Source organism: Dromaius novaehollandiae, chromosome 1, assembly GCF_036370855.1.
Source record: "Dromaius novaehollandiae isolate bDroNov1 chromosome 1, bDroNov1.hap1, whole genome shotgun sequence".
Taxonomy (NCBI): domain Eukaryota; kingdom Metazoa; phylum Chordata; class Aves; order Casuariiformes; family Dromaiidae; genus Dromaius; species Dromaius novaehollandiae.
This window is the reverse complement of record NC_088098.1, coordinates 204,544,738-204,570,176: the sequence shown is the minus strand read 5'-3', so window position 1 is coordinate 204,570,176 and position 25,439 is coordinate 204,544,738. Positions and strand designations below refer to the sequence as shown.

Here is a 25,439-nt window from a genome sequence, read left to right as displayed (position 1 = left end):
AAAAAAATATCACTTCCAGAGCACCTACTGAAGTAAAATTTCTGAGGTGTTTTTAGGATGAACTAAATGAAGTAAGATAGGAAACATGTAAGGAGATAAGCATTTATTTTCCTGCAGTTTATAACTCATAATCTTCAATGTAGATGGTGTTCCCCATATTTCTCCTAATTCACAGTGTAAATAAGGTGCTAGAAAGTTTCTGTTCCAAATGAGAGGGGAATATTTACTTCATTACCGAAGTAATTCTACAGTCTAGTTCACTTCTGTGCCGAGATTATTCTATCTGTTCGCTTATCCTGCTCAGTAGTGAGATTGACAGAAGAGGTATTGTGTGAGTCCAGACTTGGTTTTGATCCTGATCCTGACAAAATCCCCCTTCAGATTTTGTAGCCTTGGGAAAATCACATAGTCTTTTTGTCACTGTCTTTCCAGCCTTCGTAAGGTGATAGTATTTGTGTTATTTGCTACCAGACTCTGACGTCAGACAGATCATTTCACTAATGTTTCTATAGCACTTGAAGAACAAATTGAGCTACCTGAGAATTTTGTTGGAAGGAAAACATAGCAGATGTCTCCATAACCCTGATTAATGTAAGCTGTCAGAGAAAACCAGAAACTAGGGTTTGTTTCTACCTTCTAGTCTTTGAGTATTTTATAGCTAAGTTTTACTGTTCCTTAATTTTAAAAGACACAGGGGTTATTTTAGTTAGGTAGGAAATTGATAAAATGGTGTTTGTCAGCTTGACAGTGGAAGCAGATAGCAGTGACGAGGAGAAAGGAAGCCACGAATGAATGAATGCCTCGAGAAGTGATACTGTTTGGTAGCAGAGTCAGTAAAACTAACCATAAAAGCAATTATCAAAAATTTACTTGGCATGGTATTGTTTAGACATGGAGGCGTAGGAGGGCTCTAACTGCAGAATCACTGGCAGTTATTTTGAAGAATTTATGATCGTATGGTTTGTATTTGGTAAATCTTATTTATAAGGAGAGAAAATGGGCATTGTGGATTACTGATCGATGATTTTCATTTTACTATCTGATAAAATATTGGAAAAACTAAGTAGATAGTTTCTAAATTCTACATTAAAAAGAAAAATGATAGGAAAGGTAGGTTAGGCAAAAACACAACGTACAAAAGTAATCGTCATCTAATCTGATCTGTACCACAGAAACAAAATGATTTCACTGATCCCATTAATCCCACGTCTTGATCATATTAATAGAGAGATCTTATGCAATTTAAGTGTTTTTCAGTAACGAAGTTTTTCCTTTACATGAAGACTAAGGTATATAGCTGGTCTCTATTACCCCCATGTATTTTGAGTCAGTCCCACAGCAAGTATATAAGTTCCTGTATACTTACTGCAGAGAGAGGGGTGCCCACCTTAAGGCTCCTAAACTTTAGATTGACTGAATTTCTCTGTGGAGACCTTCAAAGACAGGTCTTTTCCCTGTCATTTCTACAAGGAACTTAAGTGCTTCCTTCAGAAAGACTGCTCGTTATCCATTAAGTTATTGCAGGATTGAAGCCTTAGTGGAAATACAGTAGTTATACTGCATTGTATTTTGATCCTGGTAAAGGTAAAAGTTTTAAAAAGTTTTTTTAAAGGGAAGTCTTAAACCTGAGATTTGATTAAAGTAGTTGTCAGTTTTCTGCCTGTTGGAATGGGAGGTTAGCATGACTATTTAACTGCATATCGTTTGTGTTCTTTTAAAGGGTATCATTACACAGTCAGCAAAATCTTATGACTGTATCCAACCTTGGTGTTATCTTTGGACCAACTCTGATGAGAGCCCAAGAAGAAACCGTGGCTGCTATGATGAACATTAAGTTTCAGAATATCGTCGTTGAAATTCTGATAGAGCATTATGAAAAGGTAGAAGGACATTATCTGAACATTTTGTGATAAAGGTGAAACTGGAATCTCATTTTCATTACCATCATTCAGTTCTTAAGAATAAGAAATTCAGTATTTATAGAAGCATATGATAGAAAGAATACTTTCTTCCCACTCGATGCTGTGGATTTGTATTCCTTGCAAGTCTTTTGTGGCTATGCAAGGTGCAGATCCAAGGCATAATCTCCCATGCTATGTACGAATTGCTCTGAATCATTCTAAAGATTGAAGTCTCCTTCTCATAGCTGAAAGCGGGATGAGAAAATATGATGTCATAACTTTGCCTCAAGCTCTTCCATCTGTCTCCTGCCAGCAGTGTATCAAGGTCCACTCTGGGTGAATGTATGGATTCTCCTCTGAGTGCACTTGTGCATCAGGTCAGAGTCTTTCTGGCCATCTCTATCTTTTGGGGATATACGAATTGCACAGTGGAGATCCTGTCCCACCTAACATCATGAAACACCACCCATCCTTCAGTTCAGCTTTCCACAAGTGGCATCAATGTGAATCCCCAGCAGAGTGCCCAGATCCTGTGTGCTGTGTCATTTTTCATTTGTGAAAGTTGTCAAAAAGACAAGGAAGTTGTGTAGATGAGGTTTTATCCCTACTTGCAGGTTTTAAACCCGTTATTTCCTCATGATTTAGAAGATCTTGAATACTCTGGAACATATGAGCTTCTCTAGGTACCTCTTTTGCTTTCAAGAAGGCATATGTGTGGCTGCCCAGTTTATTTTGTTTTCCCCAAAAAGACCAGTGACAGGGCAGGTACACCTAAAACTCTTCTTTCTGGAACACTGCATTAGAGCCTTTTCAGGGCTCGAGAAGGCAAATCCCTGAAAGCATAAACAGTTTCAATCAGTATCCTGTATCAGCTATCAGTATCAGTATCAGCTTCGCTGTGACCTCCTCAGCTCTTTTTTTAAAGAGATCAGATGATTTGATTACAGAGCAGTCAAGATCTCCTTTACTTGGTCATTAAAAGAAAACGGATATTTTGTTGATATAGATCATCTGATGACTATCAGAGCAAAAAAAACTTAATTTGTTTTCCTTTTATTTCGTGTTACTTAGCTGAAAGGCATTTCCTAGGCAATATCAGGTTCTCCTGCGCTGTTTGGTCAGTAAGTACTCACAGTACTGCTTGATATCAGCAGTTATATGGACTCCTCAAAATTGGTATGATACTGATAGCCTCCATGCCTGTAACTCCAAAACATATGCATAACATGTTTCCGAAACTGAATTTCCCCTTCTGAACATTACAAGCCTGTTCAATATCAAGACCATGGCTGCACACCCAAAATCACCATAACTGTATCTCTGTCTCCAGGCATGTTTTTGCTTTGATGTGCTACTCACTAATTCCTAATATGGTACTAATGTGCTTCAAGAGCGTCTCAACACCTCCATTGAAGTATTTTCTGCCTTGAAAGGGAATATATTGGTTTTCTTCCACCTTTCTGAATGACATGGAGGTGTCTGCTTGCTGTTCACTTCATCATGCTCTATTGACAAGGAATCCAGAAATCCTTGCAGAAATGTTACTTTGGTATAGCATGGTGTTTAACTTATGACACTTGTCCCTCTTTCCTTACGATCCTTCCACTGTAGCTTCCTCCAGAAGCCTGACTAATCTTCCCCTATAAACCTCTTCTCCCTTCCACAAGACTAATTCCATTCCCTCCACAGAATATCATAAGAGATACTCAACAGTGTTTACAAACACATAGTCCACACTAGGAGGAATAAGTGAAAAAGAACATCTGGGAGGAAGATAATAATAAAAAGATTCTTCTACATTTTTTGTTTCAGTCATCTTCCAAGGCAGTTATTATTTTTACCAGAGGTAGCCAAGATTATTTTTACGGTCTTTTGAGACCTCTACAGCAGGTGTCTTGGATATTGCAGAATGTGATATAGATGAAAGTCACCCAAATAACTGGACTTTCTGCATTGTTCTTGCTGGCAGGCCTGCTATGGTTATCAGCAAAGAGTTATTAAAACCTCATACATACCTGTATCAGATCCCAACAGGATCTGTGCATGTGTATAAGAAAGCAAGTAGTCAGTTACCCCTAAAGATTTGAGTTTCTCTACAGCGAATGAAATGCAGAGTTCACGAATGATAGCAGTAGTACATTAAAGAAACATCATAAGATGCTCCAAACATCAGGATGATCCTAAACAAACTTGACCTGTTTGGAAAATAAGTCATTTTCTGAAATATAAATTTGATTGGAATGGGGTGTGACTGTGCATAGAAAAGCTGTCATAGGAGCATGGAGAAAAAAAATCAATCTTTTCATAGTATTTTCAAGAAACAACCTGTTTCTGAAAGCTGATGATGGCGTGTGTGGTGCTCAGTCCACTCTTCTACTAGCCACTATGCCTTTGCAGAGGCTTCCAGACTGGGGGCCCTTTTTAGTAGAACTGCCCTGTAATCTGTATTGAAGTAGGGCTCAGGGGACTTTGAAACTCTCAGTTATTCAGAAAGAATAGTTACCCGTAAAAGAGAGAATGGTAACTTCCTGCACTATAGGTGAGATTCTTCTATTTGTCTATTATAAACTAGCTTCATTCACTGCTTTTACAAAGTCCTCAGATGCCATGTAAGCAAAGGAAATGAAGGCTGGTTGGGCCCATTTTTTCTCTTCAGGTGGTAGGAACACAGCGTGCCCCAGGCATAAGGGTTGGAACTGTTGGCTAGAAAATGGAAGGAAAAAAGTATTCTGGTGTTTATGAAATGCATAGCTTTAAAATCTATACTGTCTTTAGGTTAAGAAACAGTTCTGGAAAATCCAGCTCATTTGCTTCGTTACTAATACATTCAGAGCAGGAGTTAGTAGCGAGCATCCACTGTGTGTTTCACCAATTAGACTGTTAAGCACTTCATACCTGGGACTAAAAAAGTAAACTGTTTAAATATTTTTGCATAATTAGTATATATTTTATGTATTATTTGTTCACTAACCCAGTGGTGTCATTCTCAGTTTGTAAAATTAGATCAGAATTGAGCCTTTGTTCAGCGTATTTCCCCTTCTGTGATGTAAGACTTTTTTGAGACTATCACAGCATTCGTTTCGGGTGCAGTGGTGAGCAGAACAAAGAGCTTAATAATGAATGTGTAGAAGTACCTCTATTGTTTATGGCGTTTTTCTCCTCCCCTTATTTCTTTCCTTATTTTTTTTTAATCATGCAGATATTTCACAGTGCACCAGACCCCAATATTCCTCTTCCCCAACCTCAGTCCCGTTCAGGTTCAAGAAGAACAAGAGCAATTTGTCTCTCCACAGGTTCACGTAAACCTAAAGGAAGGTACACACCATGTCTAGCAGATCCTGATAGTAAGTTTGTCCTTGCTTTTGACTGGTTATCTTTCATGTCATGTCTTGTTTTTTTGTTTTGCTGGTTAACATTCAATAAGTATTGTATTCTAATAATTAAAAGCATAATAGATGGGGGGGGTTATCAGCTTTTTAATGTTTCTGAGTGTTAGTAGCACTGCTGAATGACTGCATTTCTTGCTTTCCTCAGAAGAGAAAGAATGTTTTTAAAAAAGTCTTGTACTGCATAGAGTGTTCAAAAATTTTTATGGTAGATTTTATATTCTGATCTAAATATGGTCTGCTTTCAAACTGTGAGAAGTTTATTATATGACATTCACCTCATTTAAGGCTGGGAAACTGTAAATAGAGTCTTTCTTCTCCTCCTGTAATAAATGCAATAAAGTCAAGGTCACGAGATCAAAACCATTACTTGGCTTTTTTCACAGGCATGAAACTGTGGTCTTTGATTCAAAGTAAGCCACTGCCTAGGTTGCCAAAACAATTGAAACTTTTTATTTTTACTGGGATAGAAACAACTCTAAACCTAATATTTTTGTGAGAAGCAGTATACTCATCATATGGCTTACTGTGTAACAGCAGGGAGTTATGCTTGCACTTGACCGCTGCTGAGAAAACTTACACCTTTTCATGTAAATATGACTATAAAAAAGTTGCACTTCATACATTTTCACCCAGTGAGTCATCACTTTTTACTTTCTGGCCTTACCATTAGCAAAGATTAAATTATTAACAGTTCCATTACTGTAGTACGATTCCAAAAGAAGTCCTATGTCCCCTAGTTTACATGAAACTGTTGCAGTGAATTAATGCACATTTAAAGTGTATCTGTTTTTGAGCATCCATTGTAATTCTCAGGTCTGTAAGGTGGGGAAATGTAGCCTTACGGTACTCTTGCGCAGATGCTGCGTTGTCCCTAGGTATACGTTACATAATTTCTGTCAGCAAGAGTTTGAATACTGAGTGAGAGCAATAGCTGCCTGTGTATCAGTTGTCAATGTGAATGGCACAGGATCCTCAGAGTAAGAAGCTATGGAGGAATTGTCAGCTGCAACTCACCCGAGGAGAAACTGAGCGAGTTTCAGCAATGTTTCACTGTGTACCGGCAATGACTGGGTGCCAGAAAGAAGGTGTTAGTGGACATTTCTATGCAAGTATTTGGCAGGGCAGATGCAAGCTCATTCCTCTTCATTCAGAGCACATTTGAGTTGACTCAGGTTTGAGTTTGCTTTATGCTGGAGGCTAAATTTGAACCAGCTCTGACCTGAGAGCTCTCCACATGAGGGCTTTGGCTATTAGCTTAAGCTCAGCGCTTGCTGCGCAGGTTCCAGCTAGTTAAGGTCTGGATTGTGTCTTGAAGGCGTAGGCAGGAGCAGAGATATTCTCCCTGCCAAATATCTCTGAAGTGTGGCCAGAGACAGACGAGAGAAAGCTATGGTTTCTAGCAACAGCTATTTCTGAAGCGCTAGATGGTTTTAAGGGCATCATTTATGTGAAACAGGGACCCTTAACTACATTGCAAGAAATTAGGGTGTATGCCATGTGAAAATGAAGTATTCTTCTGCAAACACTGCAGAACAGATTTTGTGGTCATCGAGGCCTGTTAACAAAATTCATTTTTAAATAAGTGCCCCAGCAACTCTGGTAGGAAGCCCTTTGAGAACTTCTCTGCTCTAAGGGCTAGGAATGTTCTGATTTCTTCTGATTATACTAATGGCCAATTTATGCCTGTTTGTATTTATGCCAATGCTGTCCTTTAATTTCAATCAACCTTCTACCTTCCTAGCTTTACTCCAGTGTATTTATAAAAATTGCTTACACCTTGTCTAAGCTTTTGTTTCACTAAGCTAAATAAACCAAGCCGTTTCTCGTGTTTGTCTGAAAAATGAGCTGTTTTGTCCTTTTGTCATACTGGTAGCTTTTTTCTGCACATTTTCAAGCTTCCTTTACCAAAATTGTACATTGTATTCCAGATGAGTCACACCAGGATATTGTGCGGTGGCTATGCAGTTATTGTACATAATCTGGAATACCAGAATTCTGGCCAGAATTGTACAGAATATTTCAGATTACTGTACCAGTAGCACTTATATTTTCATACCCACTATACAAGGCAGTGATATTCATGACCTTATCTGGAACATAGTATGTGGTTATAATCACCTGAAGTCCAGGATATTTAATCCCTTGCAGGCAAAGGCAGCTGTATCACATTGGTATCTCATAACTAATGTGTGACAGGAGAGAATACATCCTTCACTTCCTGTGAAATTTATAATTATATCTCCAAGCTTTTGGAAAAAAGTCTTTTTAGAAACAAAGGTATGACCCACTGGACTTCAATCACATTTTTATTAATCCAGTCTTCAAGATAATTCAACCCTCTCTATGTTCATTCCAGTTCTCCTCAGTTTTGATGAGTCTTCCTACCTTTATATCATCAGCAAATTTCTTTAGTACATTCCCACTTTCTGTTCCAAAATATTAATGAACATATTAAATAAGATAAGTACACAGGTTCTTGTGTAGGAAAGGAAATTTCTCTACTATCAGTCTAATTAAATTCATCAAATGTTCAATGTTGTCAAGAATGTTAAGGTTGTAAACAAAGGAATAAATAGTTGTCCTTTATTTGTGGGATAGGTATTTCCTTAAAGATATGATGAAGCAGAAAATAGGATATCTATATTAGTGTTATGAACTAGTCTTATGGAAACTGCAGAGATCCTAGGAACTTGGTAATCCAAGTAAAACTTCTTACTCCTGCCAACAATAAAGTCATACATGTTGGAGCATACACATAGCAAGTACCACATCATTTGTCTTTTCATGGAAATCCAGCAAGTGGCTCCTCACAAAGTCATTGCAGCATTCAGGTTGTTTAATTTCCTAAGACTATTTGTAATGCAGACAATTTTTCTTTCAAAATGCAAGTAGTTTGGTCTGTAGCTAATTTCAAGCCCATTATCAGGTTCATCAGGTCTAGAGAAATGTCAACAGAATCCCTGCCCTTTCTTGTTAAAGACAAGAACATGTGTGAAACTTAGAGTAACCAAATACCATAGCTATTTTGTCTTGAGAATGATTGTCTATAAAGCTACAGATTAACGAAATTGGTGATAAGTACGGTGAAAGGGGCTATGAAGTGGCATGAGAAAAATATACATTTTTAACATTGGTTGTAATTATCTTTTTGTTTCTCTTTCTTTCTTCTCCTCTCACTCATCCTCAGGTGATTCCTACAGCAGTAGCCCAGACAGCACTCCCATGGGCAGCATCGAGTCTCTCTCTTCTCACTCCTCAGAACAGAACAGCACCAGCAAGTGTGCACCCTCGCAGCCCAGGGAGAAATCGGGAGGGATCCCATGGATTGCTTCTCCCCCCTCTTCTAATGGCCAGAAGAGTTCAGGCCTCTGGACTACGAGTCCAGAGTCCTCATCCAAGGAGGATGCAACAAAAACAGATGTGGAGTCCGACTGCCAAAGTATCACTTCTGTCACTGGGCCAGAGAGTGCCTCTCCACCAACAGATCTCACCAAAAAGAGTTCTTATAGTCTGTCTGGGCTGAAAAGATCTTCAGCTTCTTCCCTCAGATCAATTCCGTCAGCTGAAGGTAATTTCCAAGGTCGTTTAGGACATCAGTGAATTTACTGTGAAGTAACAGAAAACAAAAGGTGCATCTGAAAACTAATGACATTCTTTAATTTTGTTTGTTTAATTGTTAATGTAGTGGTATGTTCTTTCACTTTTCAAACTGTTTTTGACATGTTTTCATTGTCTGTTATCTGTACAGTTTACACAGCTTAAAATATATCAGCATTTCTCAGAATTTACAGTACTGTCTGTCCTGCCATGCCTCAGCCAGGCTACTGACTTGCAGGAGTGCCAGCTTGAGTCAGCAGCTAGGGTTTATCACTGTGTCAAAGGTATGAATCCCTGCAACAAGATCCATACTGATGAAAGCTGTTGTTTAAATTTTAAAAGCCTCTTTTTTTTTGGACAACTGCATCTCTTAAATTGGCTGAAGTAGGATTCTGAAAAAAAATTCTTTTAGATAGGGATTTTATGGACAATGCCTTGAGTTGAGGTAGGACTGGACAGATGGTACGAAGGGGTAAGCCCTGGCATGTTGTTTATGTCTGAAACCTTGCTTATGGAATAGTTGCTTCATTCTGCCCTACCTGCATCTTTTGGTACCCAGCAGAGAGTGTAGGTTACCTTGAAGATGAGAAGTATGTCTGAATGCACCTGTACATGGACCTATATGAAAGAACAGACGTAAATTGGACGGAGAGATTTATGGCTACTGCTCTCTTTTGATTATCCAATATATATTTGCAAGTCCAAGTTTAGGAATCCAAATTCAGTGCCAGAGTTAGGACTCTAGTCTTCCTATTCAGTCAAAAAAGGATGCTGCTTCAAAGAACACCCTCAGAGGACCTAAGCCGAGCCTCTGTTCTAAATAACCTTGTGGAGAGGGTCCTTGCAAGAAAGGGAGGGTTAAAAATTCAGCTTCTTAATTTAGATACTTTTGCTAAATGCTGTAAGTTAGTCAGCTTCAATTCCTGTGAACTCTGGCTCCTTTATGAGTACAAGAGTACTCATTTTTGTACAAGTATTGCAGCATACTGACAGCTATCTGAAAATTAACCTTAGAACAAACACTGTAAAAATCAGCATATTTACAGTGCCTTGGATTATGAAGATTAACACAGTCAGCACTGAAACAATGAGGTCCAGTGGACTGAGTGTGAGTGCTGACTTTGCCACTGAGCTTTCAATAATGTAAGTAATACAAAAACCAGTAGGGCAAATAAAAAATAAAAGGTTGTGTGCCATGCACTGGAAGTTTAGTAAAGTTCTCCCCCCTGAAGTGTACAGTCTTTTTCCTGAGAGTACCTGATATGAGTTACTGTTAATTAGTAACAGTATTAATAACACTATTAGTAATAAAAGTATTGTATTTGGGGAGCTATTTATATTATGGCAGCCTTTAAAGTGGTATTAAGCATCTGTTGTTCTTGGGAATAAAAATACACAGAAGTAGACACAGTTCTTGCCTCACAGAATGTATAGGCAAACAAGGAGGTAGTCTGCAGGTAGGTCAGCCTGAAAGGCTCATGAGACCATGTCTTTCAGACTAGCTGAGGTGCGAGTTCTGTGTTCAGAGACTGGATAGATGACTATAGTTTATTTAAATGCATCAATTCTGTGGCACAAGAAAATGTCTTTGTTACAAGAACTTTTTTTGGTGCAATACAGGCTGTTCAGCTTTAGATCTGTTTTGTCAAGTTACAATAACAGTTGTTTTTGGACAAGCTGTAATCATCGATTTCCAAGATTTTTTAAAACTACACAAAGCTTCTGTGAATACTGAAAAGTTAATTCGTAAAAATTAACCTAGTCTGATGTCATAGCTGCTTTGAGCAGGAGGTTGGGCTTCATGACTTCCTGAGGTCCCTTCCAACATGAATTTTTCTACAGTTCTGTAAAATATACTACTTTATAAATGTTGGGGGGGGTTATTATCACTTTTTAATGAATGTACTGTCTAGCCATTTAAGTGCAGTTTTTAAGTGTCATTTTTAGCCTTCACAATTATAATGTCGTTTCTTCATTCTTGCTGCTGGTCCTTTTCTCCTGGCTTTCTACCTGAAAGACTGTTTCTTCTTTCTCTTAGTAAGTACTTTCTCTACCTATTTTGCTTTTTTAAAAAGAAAGAGGTTTTTTTTGCATGTTGCACATATTATGGCACAACTTCAAATTAGCTGTAATATTCCTTACAAATTTGGTTGCTTTCTTTAGGTAACAAAAGCTGCAGTGGATCTATACAGAGCTTATCTTCAGTAGAAACCAAAGATACACCAAAGGCTTCACCAAATCCCGATTTGCCACCAAAAATGTGCAGGAGATTAAGGTTAGATACTGCGTCAAGTAATGGCTATCAAAGACCAGGATCTGTGTAAGTAATCAAGACCTTGTGGAGATTTGAGCTGTTACAGTATTGCCCACTCTAAAGTGATCCCGAACAGCTGGAGAGATTATTGAAAAAGCATCCATGAATACTAGCTTTGAATGTTTCTCTATTTGTGAATATTTGTGTGCAATCATTAAAATTGTAAACTGAACAAAGAAGGCATGACCCAAAGTGTAAAGAAACTTCTGCTCCGAAATTTCTTCTGGTGTTGCATATAAAATAGTTTTTATTTTCTAAAACCGTTTTTTTCTTCTTGAGAGGATGATAGTTCTATGCAGCAGCGGTTACAATTTAACCTAGCTGAGATCTGGGCTCACAATGTTCCTTAGTGCTTATAGCGCAAGCCTAAGAGTCAAGAGATCTTTGCTCTGACCCTGACTCTGACCCTGACTTTCGCTGTCCGTATGAACAAGTGATTTCCAGAACTGCAGAGTACCAAAAACTTCTCCAGATACTTCAGGACTCCATTCAGCCTGTCCGCCTTTCAAACTGGAAGGGATCGTTGTGGCCATTTCACAGGTTTCTTTATCTTAACTTAAACAGAAAAAACTACCTAGCTCAGAGTACCAGCATGATAGTGACTCACAGGCTGTCACTAAAAGCATTTCCAATATATCTATTGGCCATTCATGAATCTAAATTTAAATACAGGGTGATGTGGTTTTTTTCTGTGTATTACCTTGTTGGTTCTGTAATCTCTCAGTTAACTGACTCAGCAAGGCACCTAGAGCATTCAGTGGCCTAAATTAGGTTATGCCTTTAAGAATTGTGCTGAATAGGGACTTAAACTTAGTTTTTGAGTTTCCTCTGTTTGTCTAGTGAATATTTAAAACATGTCTTTAGATGGTTAAAACTGAAATTAGTCTGTGTGTTTAATTAACGGGCCAAGTTTAAAGCAAGCCGCTTCTTCACTTTATTTTCAGAGTGGCTGCAAGAGCACAGTTGTTTGAAAGCGCTGGTTCACTTAAACAAGTTTCTTCAGGACGGTGAGTGCTTCATAGTTCGACAGCATGTAAAAACCTTTGTGCTTTGCTGGCTTCAGAGATTGAAATAGAGGCATCAGAGCTTTGTTTGGTGTCTTTTGGACAGTGTCATGTGGCATGTACATTTTTTTGTGGTTTGTTAAACGCAGCCTTTTTATAGAAAATCAAACCTAATAGAGAATAACAGCCTACTGTCTATTCTGTCTGCTGCGGGCACTGCAGTAAGAGATGCTTGGTCTAGTGGTCTGTTTAAGGATATGACTAAAAGAGTAAATTAATGTGATTTAAATTAGGGCGAGGGTGCTTTACTTATTCCATATAGTTGTTTATTTATGCATGCATTCAACAGAGTAGCAAAGGTGCTGTTGATCTAAGTCATAGCTCATGGTAATTTGCTCATATAGTCAAGTCCTGAATACCAGAATTAACTTAATCAGAATTCTTGTCCTTCCAACTGCATATTCTGTTCCTAAGTCTGGAGAAACTGTCGCCCTTTCTTCTTCATGAGCTGCATTTTTTTCATTCTTAATGAGCATTATTTACATTTTTATTTACAGTTGTATGCATTTATTAGGTGGATTTGATTCATTCTTACATTGCATGAAGTTAGAAAGTTCTGACGAGTGTTCATCTAGGAAGCAATATCCCCACATGTTATTAACCTGTCTACCATTAGTAGACTAAGACAGACAATCAGATAGGTGTGGTAAAAAATCTCTTTCTCTTTTACTGTGCCTGCATTTCAGACTCTTTGAGACAGAGCTTGCATTTGTTTTTGTCTGACACCTTACTCACTGAAACCCTGATCTTAATGAAACTGTTGAGCAACAGAAAAACAACCATATGATCCATATGGATATAATCCACAAATTCAGAAGTAGTAATTGAAGGTAGCACAGCTGTAATAGAGGATGCCAACATGTGCTGAGATGTGTGGTGGTGGAATATGGCGATGCTCTCTGGCAGATCTAGCAGAGATGAGAAAGATAAAGCTGACCTGCAGGGGCCCACTTATTCTGCGCACAGGAAGCAGTTAACAGAAATCAAGGCTGTTCTTGTTTTGTGTAGTACATGAACTGTAAGATGGCCAAAAAAGAGGGTGGCAAGGAGGTGGGAGAGGAAGGGAGTGAAAAGAGCAGCACATTAATTTAAGGAAGAAAAGTATAGATAAAGGGACTAGCATGTTCTTAAGCCAGTGACCTAAGCCAAGAGCAATGATTGCTTTACCAGTCCTGCATCATTTCACCTCTACTGCTGTTCTTTCTCAGTATTTTGTATTGCTCCCCTCTTGTGAACTCTCTTCTGTTGTTCCCTCAGAACCTGTCCCATCTGTATCTATATATAAAGAGCATGTACAAAGCAAAAATCTGACAAAGGAAAAATGTAGCAGTTTGATAATGGATATGGAGAGCAAATAACAAAACAGGAAAGGCTGAAAGGCTTAATAGCTCCTCTACTTCAGTCCTTCTAAGAAATCAGAAGAGCAACAATAACAAGGAGAATGGAAAATGAGAGGTCAGCAGGCAAAATGAGGATGAAATAAGAAGTAGCTCAGCTGTTCCTGTAGTATTGCTCCAGCTTTTATTTACTTCTCATGTATGCTATGAACATGAAGGCTGAATTAAGTCCTTAGGATAGTCTTTCTTGTTCTTAAGTGTATTGAAATCCTGGTAATTACATATGATCCACCCAGCAGAGGGGCCTTATGGATTCATAATTCTACCACCTAATGGGTATATGCAGGGCAGAGTGTGAGAGAAATCCAAACTGTATTTAAACTAACTGGCTTAATACCAGAAATATTCCAGTCAGGAAAGTGTTGAGTTCTGTTCAAGGCTAATTTACCCTATTAAAAATGCCTGTGTTTTTGAAATTGTTAACTGCTTCTTTTCTATGCATAGTAGCATCTAAGTAGCTTCATTCCTACTCGACATATCTATTGCCCGAAACAGTATTTTGTGGTCACCTGCCCAGTACGTGGATCAAAGGTACTTGTATGGCTTTGCAGTACAGGTCTCACATGGTCTTGTGTATTCCAGCAGATAATGTGTTATTGGATGCTCTGTCCCCACAGTGATCTGGACATAGTTGATTCCTTCCTCCAAACAGCCTTTACACCTCTTCTTTCTGACTTTGTTTAATGTGCTATCTCTACTATGAAAGCTCCCTTTTTTCACTTGTTTCTGCGTGTACTGGGCCAGTTATTTGACCTGAATGTTTTCTCACTTTGTGTACGTGACTGTGGGTCCCCGTAGTGACACTGGTTTGAATAGAGTTCTTGTCTTCGAAAAGAGACAGAATGAGAGATCACAGTACACGTTGTAGGATTGGAGAGGTAAGAGCAAAATGTTATGCCCTCTCTAATCTCTGTTCTCTTTTTCCAATCCCAGAGCTATTTCTGACTTCCCATCCTTCCCTTTTCTTCCCTCCTAACTTCAAGTTTATCAATCATCCATCTCCTGGACTGTAGTATAAGCTACTGTATATGCTGGGACCAATCCTTATTACTAATCTAGTATGCACTTGGGAGAGGTGAAGGGTTTTCATTATTACTTTCACAAATAATGCAGTTAACTAGCAGTCTCAGTAAGGGCAGAAGTCTCTATTGCAGCTACTATACAAAAACGTGCTAATACATAATCCCAACTCTTTTTCTTGGCTTTTGATTTAGAGGTACACAAGTTGAGTCTCAAAAAGTGAGAAAATGATCACAAGAGGAAGGCTTTTCATTAGAGAATACCTAGAAAAAGTTGGAAAGAAGAGTTGGTGACAGCAAATGACTCTCTTGGCAGCAGGATCTCTAGCTGCAGGGTTAGGACTTTAATAGGAGTAGGCTGACAGAGTGAAGCTCTCCAGACATATGCTACCCTCCCAACCATATAATTAAAATATGCCTTTCCAGTTATCCTTCTGCTTTTATTTTGGTACTATGTTTTGCATTTACTTAAACACCTGGAATGCCCTTCCCAGTCCAGACCAGAGCTTTCTACTCAGTTAAACTCGGCTGTAAATTTGCCCTCTCCAGGAGTCTATAAACCTTTCTTCCTCCGGCAAGGTAATATTAACCGATGAGTCATCTGATAGATGTTCGCATGTTTTCCATCATTCATTCCTCTTCTGCTTTCTGTCTTTGTCTTGCTGGACTGAAAGCTCATTAGGGCAAGGACATAGTTCTGAAGCCTATTTGTAACTTCTAAAATGGTTTATTAAAAGTGCCTCAGGTGTTGTTGACAGCATGTAGTCAAGCAAAATAATTTATGATGTCTTGAGTATTGAGCCTTTGACTGCTAGTCTATTATACATATAATAGAAAATAGGCCATAAAAGAGAAAGGAAAAATGCATTTTTTCCTCTGGAGCCTATCCAGTAAAGTCACAGAAAGAAGGGACTCAGGTAATGGGGGTACCATTTTCTGAAGTTTTTTTTTTCCCCCTCACTAAACAACATGAATCACTCTCTTCTCTCAGAATATTAACATCATCTTAAGAGAACCATAATAGATGATGGTGATGTTATCACTTTTTTTTTTTAGCAGACAGTTTTGCTTGCATTAACACCATAAGAGCCAATGTGCAGTTTCATAATTGCACACAATAAAATTGCCTAAGAAACAGCAGGCCCTTTTCATTGCTAATGCTTCTAGCTGGATGGTACTAAAATGAATAATAACTAATAGGAGAACCTAATTAATCAAATGAGTGTGGAGAGAATAACCAAGGGATTAAAAATTGCTCCAAAATTATGGGTAAATATTCTTAGATTCATTGTCTCACTATACTGTCACACAGCATTCGTAGATAATATTAGGATTTAATTACTGTCTGTATCAGGAGCAGAACAGTGGGAAGATGATCTGAACAGTCCTGTAATTCATGAACTGTTGCGAAGCTGACTTTTTTGTACCTTGTGTTTGTATATCTATGTAAACATCAAATGCTGGGAAGCTTTTTCTTTCTAGAACTGAGCAAGTCCATGGTTTTTTATGTTCTTTTAACTTCTAAGATAAACATACCTGGACTGGGAAGCTGAGAACAGAAGAGACTACGGGAGAAAGAAGGATTTGATAGTCATGCCACTAAGTAGTGGTTCAAAATCATCTCTGTGTTTTAGCAAGTTCATTACCAATTGTCTTGTAATCACTACCAATTATCAACAATTATTCTACTGTTTTATATTAATACTTGTGTAAAATATGTTGTTTTGTCACACAGGAAATGGATACTTTGTCAGTGACTTACAGGTCTGGGTCTGCATAATCAGAAGATCTGTAGAGCACTTTGTCATATTGACTTAGGGGAAAAGTGACCTTCAGGTTAAAGGATGCAACTGTAGCTCTGATTTCTACTTTCGGTGGGACCTTTGGTGAAGTCAGATAATCCCACTCTGTGCCAATTCTGTATATGTCATGTAGAGTGATGAAACTTTTTCATGTTTTCTTTGTCTGTCTTGTTGACTATAAATGGTAGGTTCTTCATAACAGTGACTGTATTTTACAGTCAAAATATAGTCCTGAGTCTTTGTAACATCAGGGTCTCTAGTCAGAACTGGTACCTGTAAGCCTCGTTGGAATACAAATGATAGTATCCCTAGAAAAGCACAGTTTGTTTTTTTGTGTGCAGGGGCTTATGGTTTTATTTCTCCTCTAGAAATGGGAGCCTGTTCGTAAAGGCGAGTGTTGTGTGGTGACAACAAAGATTAAGAAAAAAAAGAATTTATGAGGCTATGTCTACCCTACAAAATAAGAGAGACCCAAGAACTAGTTCTTGACGTGGAGGTCAGGCGAAATGACAGGCTTGTGTCCACGCAATTTAGAACTGCCCCCCAAGCAAATTGACACTGTCCAATAACGTAGCCCCCATATGATGGCCTTGTGGCCCCAAGACATAACTGCTGTTTTGCCTGCCCTTTTTCATTGCACAGTATCTGAAATAATGCTAAGGCTGTGTTGTAGCCCACCAGAGTGGGTTTTTTTATGTCAAGAAACATAGGAAATATTTTTATATCCTAGAGTCTTCCAGGACATGAGGCATGTGTCAGGGTACAAAGTCTGCTAGACCATATCAGGTGGAGGAAGCCAAATAAGATGGCATCTTTTCTGAATTGTGGTGAACTGTTCCCTGGTTTGTGCTAAGGAATTGTCTTGGAATAGTGCTAAGCCAGAGTAGTCCAAATCAGTCAGGAAGCAAGCTAACATTTAAGCAGAGTAGACAATCAGGAGACCGGTGCTCATGGTCTTTTAGTTAGCAGTGGATATGTATTCCAAATGACAGTGCTGAGAGTTAGAAATGAGTGGTTACCAGAGAGTCCTGAAAATAAGATTCCCTTGGACATCCAGGGCATGACTCAAAATTCCTGATTCCTGGAAATCTAGCTCGTGATGAGTCAGTTACTTACTTTGGATTAAGGCAAAACACACCATTTAGTCTAGTCATAAATCAGCTTCAGAGAAATATAAGAGAAGTTTTTTCTTCAGAAGGAGAAATCAATTCTTGAAGCTCACACATGCAAACTTGGGAATATGTCTATCCATTCCTTTTAGAGATTCAAAAGAAGCATAATGTGCTAGTACTGATTGGCTCCAGGCTGTAGGGCTAGGATAGAAGTATACTCTCTACTCCATTTAGGAAATTTGTCCCTGCTTAACTCCAGAGAGGTGTGGAACTGCAAAGGTGAAGAGTCATGGCCCCATCACCAGTGTACAGAATAAAATAGACTTCTCCTTATGCTATTGTTGCACTGTTGTTAATCTAACCTGTGATTCTGTTATCTCAGTGTCCTGGGAGGAAAGAAAAAATATATTACATACTTGCATAACCCACTCACAAAAAGTATGCCAAAAATTTAAAACTTCACCACAGATAGCATACTGGGTCATTGAGATAAATGCTGGCTGGGAGGAAGGTTGTATCAGTAACCCTCCATCACGTCATATGAAGGTCAAATGATCAACAAGTTAATCTCCCCTTGGTGAGGGTTCCAGTGCAGGTTTCCAACAAGTTTAAACAAACTCAGAGAAACTGATACCAGGAAAGTTAAGTGATTGACAAAGGATCCTATAAAAACTGCTTTGAGTGTATAAATTAAAGTCAAGTTATCGTTCTAGCTAAAGCACAGGAATTTAATGAGAATTTCTGATTTCCATCTTTATGCTCAGCCCCGGGGACCATTTTGTATTTTGTAGAATTGTAGTACTAGAAGCCATATCAGGGGTCACCTAGTCTGTCCTACTCTGGGGTAGGATCATTTTATACCTAAACCATTCTTTCCCAGATGTCTGTCTAGTGTGGGTCTTTTTGTTTGCTCTCTTGCTTTTTAAGAATCTTCAAGAGTAGGAATTCTCCAATTCTAGCCAATTCCAGTGTTTCACTATTCTAACCACTAGATGGTTTGGGTTTCTTTTTTTTTTTTTTTTTGGCTGCAGATTATGACACATAAACTAGCTGTGTGCATGTAGGTGTCATTATGTTGGGTTTTATTAAAGCTACTATTCCATTTAAGATGTCACTGCAGGTAGTGGTTCTGGAGAGCCATTCATTGCATCCTTAGCTAGGCGTCCAGCATAGCAGAACCTGGAGAGGTTCTGGAGGCCTGGAGTGTCCTTTGAGCTGGACACACCCTCGCTCACGTATAGACATCTAAATTCAGGTGACGGAAGCTGAAACCTACCCCGTTCACCTAAACTCTTTTGAACTGTCTGCAGCCAGACCCTCACTTGTTTCAAGCACTGTGCCCAATTCAGTACTCGTTTGAATTTGGCAATGCCAACTAGGTTGAAAGAATCCTTTTACAGTTGCAAATGATATTTCTGTTTAAACTTCTAAGTAGGATGTTGATCTGTCTTCTGCAATAACGTACTTGTTAAATCCAGTAAGCCTGGTCTTATCATCTGCTACTATTCTGCTCCTCTGAACTACTATGCAACTAGTTTTTGCAAAATATTTGTACAACTCATTATTCACATACTTCTCAGGTTTTAAATTAATTTCTTTATGCTTTTTTTTCCGGTCATCTTATTTGTGGCAAACTCATATTTTCATGTTTCAGGCAAGCAAAAGCCATGTATTCCTGTAAGGCTGAGCACAGTCATGAGCTGTCTTTCCCACAGGGGGCAATATTTTCCAATGGTAAGATATGTTTTGCATTCTCTGTTTACATAAAAAATAAGCTGAATTGTATCCACAAGGCAAGAGAGTTATAATTCCACGTTCAGCTTTCAGTTTTTGCCCTGATTTTTCAGTTGATCTTGGATAACTATTATCTAAATGAATATATGAAACATATATAGGTTCTTTTAACTTTATTATTTTATTATAAAAGTGTTTTTTGTTTTGTTTTGTTTTTGTTTTTTGCAGTGTATCCATCAGTGGAACCAGGCTGGTTAAAAGCAACTTACGAAGGGAAAACAGGACTAGTCCCTGAGAATTATGTTGTCTTCCTCTAGTAACTTGTAGTGGACAGCAATATCTTCATGGTATCCATGGTAACAAATAATAAGCACTATGATTTTTATCTGACACAGATATGCGATCAGCCCGTTAGCTGAGAGTGGTAGATTTCCTTCAGATCCTGCAGCCGCTCCCTGTCACCAGAACAGAATGTGATGAAACAGTTAACAGTTACTGTACTGAAGACGGTACTCTGTTTAAATAACTTCTATTGTTTGTAAAAGGTTGTTCTGTTCTTCTTTTATGGGTAAGGAACACTAGAGCAATAAAATCAAAAAAAGTTACCATTTAGCTGCAGACCTGCAGGTCCTAGGATGTTGCTCACAGAAGTGTGAAATTTAGAGGCAATGCACTCTACAATGTTTCTTGCAATCTGTAGTTTGTTTGGTTTTTTTTTTTTTTTTGTAATGTAAGTAATGTTTCTATTGTGATCTGAATTCTCCCTTGGAAAACTTGATTCTGAGATCAGTCCTAATCATTTCAAATAAGAAATGAGTTTTCCATAAATCAGAAGTTTGAACTTTTGTTAGTCAGTCACAGTATGTTACAGAATTTATGTAATTGATAACAAAATCAGATTATACTCTGAGTGAGCAGTAAGTGCTCATCCCAAATGTAATGTTTAATGAATGTATCATTCACTACTTCTTAGATTTATTTCTTCCTTTCTATAGCATTACAAATAATAATAATAACTTAATATTTCTATGTTACCAGTCATCCTGAAGATGTTCTCAGTGTATCTCAGAACAATAGCTATAGAAAACAACGACATACTGAATCTGAATGACTGGTAGTTACATGAAGTGAGCAATGAGAAACAACGCAATATGTTTAGAAACCCAAGATAAAATGTAACTGCGTCCCTTTCAAGTTTTTCCATTGCAAATAAGACAAATGGCCTGCAAAGTAGTTAATTTTGTAAACTATGAATGCTGAAAGCTCCATCTAGCAATGAAAGTATTTAGCATTATTTTTCCTAACTTCCACTGAACTATTTGGCAAAGATTTCTCCCTTCCCGCAGAAAAAAACTCTACTTGGTAAAGGTTTTATAAAGAACCATTGATTGTTCCTGGTAGGACTAAAAAAACCGTTTAGTATTAAATTTTGCATATATTTTCCTTTTAAAAATTACTATAGAAAGGCTGCAATAAAAAGCAAGCACATCACCATGCTTTTATTACAGAATAAAGACCATAAAAAGGGAACAAAGAACACAAGTTAGACAATATAGACATAAAATAATTGAAACAGACACTCTGCTAAAAGAAATACCTGAAAATCCAGTCCCGAAGCTCTTCTTGATAAAACTTTGAAGTACATCTAACATCTCCGGTCACTAAAATTACCAACTTAGCAGAATCTGTTCTTGGAGTGCCAGCTGAATGCTTCATGACTTAAAACCCTGATCTGGAGTCAGTGGAATTAGATGTTCGTTCAGAACTACACACAAGCATAAGCAGCTTTCTAAATTTGAGCCTTTCTTGCACAGTTTGAGAAGGAAGAGTGCAGTCCTTGCTTGATTAGTTACCATGCCCTATTGAAAGACAAGATATTTAAGTACCATATTAACAAGTTAATAATTCTTCAGTGTTAGTATTAGAGGAAGATTTCACTGTTCCATAGACCTAACTAATCTTAGTTCTTTCTTCAATAACAGTAATAAATGTGTAAGACTTCTCTTGATTTCTAAGATGTATGCTGCCTCCAGAAAATTTAAGGAAGAACTTCTTTTAGGGCTAGAAATATCATTAATCTACTGATCGCTTCTTTTTTTTTTTCATAACCTTTTCCTTGTTTAAATTAGATGATAGATTTATTGCCAATATACAGAAGCATATCAGGACCTCCTTTACATGCATATAGTCCATCACTTAGGCTGATCAACTCTGTGTTGGAATTCAGGCTGGTGGCAAAAGCCTGAAAAGTCCTTCTGTTTGATAGTTAAAGCATCAGGCAGTGTTCAGGAAAGGGGGGAGACTGGCAGAGTAGCCCCCCGAGATGGGCTTGCTTTTCACAGAGGGAGTCTTTGGCTTTAATTGGGCTAGTCTGGATGGGGTAGATTGCAGGCAGTTGACAACAGACCCCTTGAATTAGTGACTGACTCATCTGGGTAATTTCTTCATTCTAGAGAGAGTTTCATTAGGTCCCAAATCAGATTTTCCTTCCCCATAAGACAAGACTGTGTTCAGCACCTTGTGATGAAGGATTGTTCTGGACTTCGTCATGGGCAGTGGAGAGACAGACCCATGTGTGATGCCCATAATGTTCCTAGAGCAGGAGAGAGAGGAGGTGAACAGAAGGACCTTTCTCACCAGGTCGAGCATTTCTTACTTTTAAGGAAAGCCAACACCTTTGTATAACCTGTGCCTGAAAATTCCATTGTCCTGAGATCATCAACATGATTTTAGTTGTGTTTTTTTGCTGTATTGGAAGGCACAATCCAAAAATTGCAGAGTGTCAAAGGGCTTTCCTCTGCTGACCTGCCCAGGAGAAGGGCTCTGCAGGTGAACAGGAGTGGGAGGAAGGCAGAGGGCAGAGCTACGACCAGAGGCTAGAGGCCCGGCAACAGCATCTCGCCCATGCAGAGAAATGCAGTGGTCTGGAAAAAAAACTTTTCCTATCTATTGCACCAGGGTCAGGCCTAAACTGACCTTTATTGAACTTCTCTTTCATGACCTTTTATGCCTTTTAGGAGGAATTTAATTGTTGTGAAATTCCTGAGGAAGACTGAAATAGAAAATGCTTGCTTTTATTTGATTTTCTTTAGCCTGATTTCCCCCAGTTTTTTTTTTAAAGGTGATTTAGATGATGTCACAATCTGTGTGTATTTCTGGGTATTCTCCATTAGTATGTTTTGAAACCAACTGATCCAATTGCAAGCTAGAGGACTCAAAGATACTAAGCTTATACAAATTTTATAAAATTGTTGAGTTCAATTACAGATTGAGTAGGTAGAGCCTGTAAGTGCTGAGGGAATGGTTGCAGAAAGACCTGAAAGAATCCCTGTGGAAGAGAGGTATTATGTCTATTCCCATACATTCATATCCTGTTAGATATCAGAAAATTCAACTGTGCAAGACAACTTCATAAGAAACTGGATTTCATTTGTTCTGCTGCTCACAAAACAAATTATCTTTTATTCTTTAGAACTATTAACCTTTTCAGGCCCTTCTTCTGAACCAGCCATGTTGATCATACATTGAAACTTAGCTGTAAAATGACTTTTCCATCTGAAAACATTATGCCCATTCTTAATTGCAGTTAACCACTCACTTTTAATGGAGAGTTAGTGGTTTTTTTTTTTTTTTTTTTTAATATGCTGCTGTTATTCTGTGTTCCTTTCTTCTGTGGTACATAACAAGCACTTTCTGTGTAATTTCACTGCTGGGTTGAATGCCCCAGCTCTTCCCTGACTTTTTATGAGGGCATTTATCTCTACAAGAAGCTGTAAAATGAACTGGAAAGTTGTTTAAAGTAACTGGGTGTCTGCAAACTGGAACAGAGGAGAGAGCAGCACCAACACTTGCCTAATGATGATACTCTCAGGCCTGACCAAAAATCTCTTCTGATAATTGTAGATCATCAGAAATACACGTAACATTTAAATGAAGATAAAATATTTGGATAGTGCCTTATCAGAGAATTAGGTGATCCAAACCAGTTTAGTTCAGAGTATTTATTTAGTTGTTAAGTAAAGTCAGATTCACTTCACAAGCAAAGGTTGTGCTAAATTTTTTAATTATCCTTACTACTAAATTATCCTTACTAAAAAAATGCAGCAGTTTTATCAAAATAACACTGTAGAAGTTGCAGTAGATGACACATTGAGATGGCTGTTTGTCTTGAGAAAAAAATGTCTGTACCCACAACTTACGTGAGTAACCATGTCTTTTTCTTTGTTAAACTTTTTGGTACATGTTGCAGCAAAACATGAGTCAAACTAATAGTATGAAGGACTGATATATTGTATGATAAATATGTAAAATATAGTAATATTTTATATCACTTTTTATTAATACTGATTAAGATGAAAAATTATTTTTGGTGTAATTTCTTTGAGTTCAGTATTAAAATGTTCATGCCATATTTTGGCATTTAGAGTACTATGTAACAAAACTCCTAAATTAAACCATAGCTATCACTTATGTCCCTAACTAATCTATAAAGTTCATTGTTAGATTATTTCTGGAAAAATGACGCACAGAATTGCTGACCAGCACTAATCTATGATAGTAGTAGTAACTTATTGTCTGCTTATATATTTTCTGGTGATAATCTCTATTCTTTGGCTGTAATTGGATTCATTTTAATATGCCTTGAGGAAAGAAATCTTAGGAAGAGAGCTGCAAAATTCAGCAGCTGAGAACAATAATTACAACAAAAGAGCATTATAATATGGGAGGAATTTGATTTCTTTGTTATGTTTGTGCATTGGCCTATTTTCTACTTAATAAGATTGCATCAGAATAAATAATGAATCCAAAAAGCACATTGTTCTTCATACTGCATTTCCTAATGCCACAGTTTGTGCAACTCTGGAATGAGTGGCAAGAAGAAAGTGTCCCCTAACGGTGCGTATCCTACAGATTGAGGTGGATCTTCTCCATTGATGGAAAGTCTCAGAGCGCTAGAGAAGTCAAAGAGAGACATTTGGCAATTTATAGTGGGAGTGTGCTGGCCAGAAGCTCCCCTATGGGTAAATGGAATATTCTGTCTATGGGAAAACACGTGGTATGGCTTGGCATTGTGTTTTCTTCAGCCAAGTGCCCAGTGTGGATCACTCCATTAAACAGAGATCAAGCTATAGACAAATTTCAGTGTTACTCTTTGTGGTCATGCAGCCCTGAGCACTGCTGCTTCCACCGCCCCTTCGGCTACCATTCATGCAAAAGCTAGACTGTTGATCAGGCTGTATGAGAAGAGGTTGGGAGGTCTCTTTTTTGCATAGGATTTTGTATGGGCTTTGGGAGTTTGCTTTGTTTTATTTTAATAAGGTGCTTGGTATCCAAACAGATAATAATACAATGTTGCATTTCAGTCACCAAAGATAATAGCATTGTTTATATTGTCCTGTATGTGGCAGTATTTAATAAGCCATTGGATTATCCTTGTTATTTTAAATACAGACAATGGTGCTTCAACTCTTGGATGTCTCCGTTGAAAGCTATTCTGCAACAGTTTTTTTGGAAGTGTATCAGGAATTGTTGTTAGTGTTCTGGCACTGGCAGTAAAGATTTCAGAATAATCTCAGCACTGCAAGAGTTTCTACTATAGCAAAGGGCAAAGCAATTGAACATATGGGTAGTTCCAATTTACAATCTTATTTATGACAATTTTGGAGGTATTAGAGTCTATAGGGGTTACTTTAGATACTATAGAGTATTTTAATAGGAAAGTATATTCAATCAATAACAAAAATATATATATTTAATAAAGTACTACTAAATTATCTTATTGAACTCTTTGTTTATTTTGTAGTGTGGTTTCAATAATTATCTGCACTCTGTATATATCTACATGTAAATAACTGGCATGATATGCATAAGCTGACTTGCAGATGTATTTCTATGTTTTACTTTACACTGTATTTCAGAAATTTGAAAAATGTTTTTAAAATAAAAAGCCTTTCTACACAAACTCATTTCTGTATTGTGTTTAAACTTGGACTGTGATTCAGCCTTTTTTTGGTTTGCTTTCAAATAATAACACTTTTGTGCTTCCTTTATCCCTACCTGAATTTTTTAGTGTCCAGCATTTATGAAGTTTCATCCGTGAGGATGTTTTA

General features: G+C 37.8%; 1 protein-coding gene across 1 annotated transcript in view; it reads left to right on the top strand.

Annotated features, from left to right (window-relative positions):
• ARHGAP42 (Rho GTPase activating protein 42) overlaps positions 1–25,291 on the top strand; it is a 161,009-nt gene extending 135,718 nt beyond the window's left edge. The window contains exons 18-24 of the mRNA XM_026109167.2: positions 1,721–1,880; positions 5,101–5,245; positions 8,478–8,858; positions 11,051–11,207; positions 12,146–12,208; positions 19,250–19,329; positions 19,558–25,291. Coding sequence (XP_025964952.1) covers positions 1,721–1,880; positions 5,101–5,245; positions 8,478–8,858; positions 11,051–11,207; positions 12,146–12,208; positions 19,250–19,329; positions 19,558–19,646 — 1,075 coding nt within the window. The 3' untranslated portion in view covers positions 19,647–25,291. The remainder of the gene's footprint in view (positions 1–1,720; positions 1,881–5,100; positions 5,246–8,477; positions 8,859–11,050; positions 11,208–12,145; positions 12,209–19,249; positions 19,330–19,557) is intronic.
• The last annotated feature ends 148 nt before the right edge of the window (positions 25,292–25,439 follow it).